The sequence below is a fragment of the Scomber japonicus genome, chromosome 15 (assembly GCF_027409825.1).
Source record: "Scomber japonicus isolate fScoJap1 chromosome 15, fScoJap1.pri, whole genome shotgun sequence".
In the NCBI taxonomy this organism is placed as follows: domain Eukaryota; kingdom Metazoa; phylum Chordata; class Actinopteri; order Scombriformes; family Scombridae; genus Scomber; species Scomber japonicus.
The window spans coordinates 13,265,490-13,270,814 of NC_070592.1; the positions used below are offsets into that span (position 1 = coordinate 13,265,490).

At 36.4% G+C, this 5,325-nt stretch overlaps 1 protein-coding gene across 1 annotated transcript in view; it reads right to left on the reverse strand.

The window, feature by feature from the left end:
- The window catches only part of LOC128374725 (protein C1orf43 homolog), a 76,175-nt gene extending 72,560 nt beyond the window's left edge, over nt 1-3,615 (reverse strand). Inside the window, exons 1-7 of the mRNA XM_053334985.1 lie at nt 3,409-3,615; nt 3,203-3,304; nt 1,978-2,086; nt 1,821-1,874; nt 1,381-1,547; nt 1,192-1,250; nt 71-885 (exon numbers count right to left, since the gene is read on the reverse strand). Coding sequence (XP_053190960.1) covers nt 678-885; nt 1,192-1,250; nt 1,381-1,547; nt 1,821-1,874; nt 1,978-2,086; nt 3,203-3,304; nt 3,409-3,471 — 762 coding nt within the window. The 5' untranslated portion in view covers nt 3,472-3,615 and the 3' untranslated portion in view covers nt 71-677. The remainder of the gene's footprint in view (nt 1-70; nt 886-1,191; nt 1,251-1,380; nt 1,548-1,820; nt 1,875-1,977; nt 2,087-3,202; nt 3,305-3,408) is intronic.
- Between the last annotated feature and the right edge of the window lie 1,710 nt (nt 3,616-5,325).

Sequence of the window (5,325 nt, forward strand, 5' to 3'; positions counted from 1 at the left end):
ATTGCCACCTAGTGGAAGTGTTAAAGACACTGAAAATGAGGACGTGAGTTGGAAGGTTTTTATCTCAAACCATAAAACCTCACATAAATACAACTCAGAAAATATTACTTAAATAAATTATCACAGTCCATATAAATATCTTACATCCTTACAAACACAATGAATCAAAAAGGTACATTCATATTTACATTTGGACATTGGAGTCAAAATAAATATTAATCCAGGTAACTTGCTGTTACTCTTGCCGTTTACAAAAATGACAATGACAGTGAAAAACTCACCAGGTGGGCTACAATCATATTTGTCTTCCCAACAAACTTAATAGGTCCAAAATAAGAACAAAGGCCTTGTGTCAACCATGAATCCATAACAGCTTCACCATTGTCAGAAGAAATGGTGAGACTGTGAGATGTTGACAGTAGATTAAAAAATGTGACATCAACATAATTGTCCTAAATTACTTGAAAAATGGTGTGTATGACAATGCTAACAATAGACAATGCCCTGTCTGAACATACTGGAAAGAAACACTTTACCAAACTTAATTTGTGAGTCAAGATTTTTCACCACAGATGAACTCGGCTTGAAAACAAAGTCTTTTTGTTTCCTGGTTTTGTTTTCCCGGTGTAATCGCTGTGCACACATGGATACACAGTTGAGTCTTTAACAGCAGTCTCTCACAGTGTGCTCTCTAGTGTGTTGTAGTTATCTTTGAAACTTTTAAGCTCCAGAAAGTGTTTGGGCCTCTTGCTGCGCTGGCCGGTGGAGGGCAGGTATGTGACCTGGATGGTGGAGGGAGTGCTGCGGACAGGAGAGCCTGTCAGGTCCTTGGCTGCAGACTGGTGATGCTGGTCCAGGCTGGTGGTGCTGGAATAGGCCTTCACCCTGAGGAGCAGAGAAAAGGAGAGAAAAGGGGGATTACTATAGAATACAGTACAAATACAGTATAATAACACTAGTACAAGTAATCTTATTCATGGAAATAATTGTAATGTAAATAGCAGTAACAGTATGAACAGCAGTAGTGAGCTTGGAAAAGTGAGATGAATGAAAGTCAGTGCAGGAAAACAACTGAAGATCTTCTTGAAACAGCTTGCTCTGTTAAAGTGAGCAACGCTGACTGGAAACATTTATACCAACAATTTTACAAGACTAACAATTTCAAGTGAAAACCAGTACGACAGCACTTACACATCGGCTAGTTCATCGAGAGCCTGCTGGTATTCAAGAAACTCTGCTTCCCCAAACACCTAAAACAAAAGAGTTAAAAATCATTCACCAGTTACAGCAGCTAAGAACAGAGATGTTGAACTCATCTAATGCTCTCTCTCTCTCTTTTCATCATCCATCAATGTCACTGATAAACACACTTGTACGTACCCCGGTCCCGTGGCGCGCGCTGTCGTAGCCCTCCAGCAAGCGGTCAATGAGTGCGCTGCGGCTGCTCTTGATCAGAGAGTGAGAGTTACGCAGCTCCAGCAGCCAGTTCCTGAAGTTACGTCCAGTAAAAGCACTGGGACTACGGCTTATCTCCAGAAGAGGAATTCCTGCAGTGAAGATGAAGATGAAGATGAATGAAGATTTACACAGTAGCATATGTAACATACGATTAGAAAAACAACATGATGAAGACAGAGTTCACAAATGTGTTACAAAAGAGCACATTTACATTTTAAAGCTGTTTGAATTGCTGCTTTTCACACATTGTATGAATGAAGTGAATCACTGTGAGGATGATGATGCTGTTTGAGAGTATGTGATGTGGTGATGTTAACCAAAAAAAGCTGCAAAATTAAGAAGAATGGAAGTGCATCTCTCACCTGAGTCACGGATGGCATCCAGAGCTTTCATTCTGTACAGGTAATTATAGCAACCTTCAAAATAGAAACAGATTTTTAGTATTGTTACACAATACAAGACAATCAGTGCTTCAAATAGATTCAAGTGGCAACAAGAGGAATTGAGAGAGTGACTGACTGATTTGTGATCCTTGCTTCAGCCTGTCGTCTTCTTCTGACAGGAGACGAGGTTCAAAGCGGATCTCTTGAACCTTGGACAGTCTGAAGTCGATCTTCTCCCTTAAACCCTGTAAATGGATTCATTATGGGGGAAAAAACAACAATTAACTATTGCACCAAGAGAAGCTTCAAATATTATCTTCATCATCTTTTGAAGGGCTCATTGCGTGGGAGGAATACGGGCTCAATCAAAAATGTAAAATGCAAGTCTCCTTCAAAACAATTCAAGTATCGGTTGGGCCCTATTTTACATGGTAATACGTATTTAAAAACGGCCCACATACTGCGGGTACTCATCAGGGATGCAATGTAACGAGCCCCTCACAAGGCCTATCACAAATATATTTTAATTTGTGTATATGTTGTCCAATTTGTCCTTTTTTAAAAGTTATATAGGCAGCATTTTATTTATATTTGATCCTTTTCTTAATTGAAGTTTAACACATATGTACATGTGTTGTTTTTATGTGTTTTCAATTATTAAATTTACTGTTTCAGTGCCCTGCTGTGATTTTATACATTGTTAAAACAGTAAAATATCTTGTCTCCATTACATATCTTTGTCACAAGAGTTTGAAATCCTCATTTCAAGGATTGTTCTAAAAAAAATAACTATTTATTTATATTCTGTACATATACAAGAATTATTGACTGATATATATATCGATATCAACATTTTTGTACTCTCCAATATCGGTATTGTCAGAAAATATAGACCGGAAATTCGGTATCAGTTGGGCTCTATTTTACTTCTGCATATTGCACATTTATACAGTACCAGTCAAATGTTTGGACAGACTTTATCATTGATGTGAATGGGAAAGTGTGTCCAAACTTTTGACTGGTACTGTATATATTGCAGATTTATTTACACAGAGATTGTTTACTGCATATAGTATTTCATTTGATTTGATCACTTTCACCCTTACTTAATTTCTCCCAAGGGGGATCACTAAAGATCCATCTTGTCTTTTCTTATTTAAAATACTGCAGGCCTTTATCAGGGATGCAATGTAATGAGCCCCTCACAAGATAGAAAAAGCACAGTGCACCTGAAGTATCCATAAAGCACCGGACTGTATGTGACAACCACCAAGACCCAGCAGCACTTACTTGTTGTCATATTCTCTGACACCACAAGAGGAGGTCTGGCCCACACAAAAAGAGATATTATTTTACTTTACCTTAGGTGCATTGTGTCCAATAGGTGCATGTGGCCCGCGGCGGGATCTCATAGCAAAGCGCATTATTTGCCTCTTGACGAAGATGAACAGCAGCACAAATACCTGCGTAATAAAACCCAATCGTGAGGCTTTTCCCCCCTCATATCAGCAATATCAAATGAGCTTCATAGAGAGCAGTAAGCAAACACAGCTGTAGCTTTACATACCAAGCTTCCATAGGCCATAACCAGAACAACATTAACCCCTGAAAGCGGCGACGATTCTGCCATGGTTATATCAGCTGTACCGTATTTAAATAAATATCAGCAAATATTTAACACGTTGTAGCTTTAAGAAAATGTTCCCAGAAATGAAAACTAAGCAGTGACTGTAATGTTACTGCTCTTGGTTTTCGACTACATCATGTATGATATACGCACTTTGGCTAGCTACAAGAATTGCGACAGTGACAGTTGGTTTGCGGCGCTTCAATTTACCGTAATAACTGCGTGAGCAGGTCAAACGAACCCCAGGCAGCTCCAGTTTAAAGATCCCCATCCGGACATATTGTTAAAATATATAAAAAATAATCTCCTTGAAATAATATGTGTTTAATACTTTTTCCTAGAAAAAAAGTTTTAAAAAACAAAATATTTCTTTATTAGTCCCACAGTGGGTAAATTTGCATTATTACAGCAGCAAGTGGTCACTAAAAAAACAGAAATAGCATCCATAGAAAGAATGAAGAACAATTAATAATAAGTAAGTACACAAGCGATAAAAAGACAATAGTAGAACAAAATATAGTAACATTATGTACAAGAGTGATATTGGTGGTGAATGATAATATAACCGAGTTATATATTGTTATTGCAGATTATAAAGTGGAAAAGTAAATATGTATATATATACATACATAGCTATATTGCATGGTTGAACTGAGTAATCAATGAGTACTCAAACATATTGCTCCAAAAGCCCAACTACAGATGACTAAAAAACTAGGACATATTCACATTAACAATCTGTAAAGTGAGTGAAAACCAAAACATGCAGGACATGGCTCCAATACTCTGGCTGACTGTAACACTGCCCATTACCTGTTTGACCTTCTGCCCTCAGGAAGGCACTACAAACAAGTCACAGCACACACCAACAGACTCATGAACAGTTTCTATCCAAAAGCCATCACCATACTGAACACTGCACTAAAGGACGCTGCAATTGAGGCATCATAGACAATCGTGTATTATGAAGAGCAATATTCTTATTCATTTATTTCTACTATGTGCAATACACCTACTTTTAAACAAGTGCAATCAAGCAGCAACTGGCTGTGAGTACTAAGTACTGTGTATACATTTGACTTGTGTTTGTATGTGTGCACACATTCTTATGGCAAAAATGTCTAAGTGGTGTAACCATAAACACTTTGTACCAAAAAATTAAATTTGCTTAAAAAAAACTAAATTCAACACCATATCAACTAGTTTAGCATGATCTTACATTCTAACTTTTTTATATAAAATAAAGTTAATGGAATACAATTGACATAAAACCAACAAAAATACAAAATGTACATTTTAACCAACCTGATGCATGCTTTTAATACATGTTTTAAATGACAATAAACGATTATATAAATACATGTATATATTTATAAGATAAATTGCAGCAGCTTATCATAGGGTCCTGTTTGCCAGTTTAGTTTATTGTATGTGTTTTGCATCCCTTGCACTGCCATGTCAGAGCTCTGATGATAATATAGATACTAATATAATATAACATAAAGCTATATGAGCAATCACAGAGCTCTGATGATAATATAAATAATTACATAATATCATGTAAATATTTATGAGTGATCAAAGAGCTCTGTTGATAATATACATAATAGTATATTATAGTATTTTTTTATGAGTGATCACAGAGGTCTGATAATAACATAAATAATAATATAATATAATGTAAAGCTTTGAGTGATCACAGAGCTCTGTTGATAATATAAATAATAGTGTAATATAATGTAAAGCTTTATGAGTGATCAAAGAACTCTGATAATATAAATAATAGTATAATATAATGTAAATCTTTATGAGTGATCACATGTTGTGGGTCCAGTTTCCTCGCAGCGCCCCGTGGAC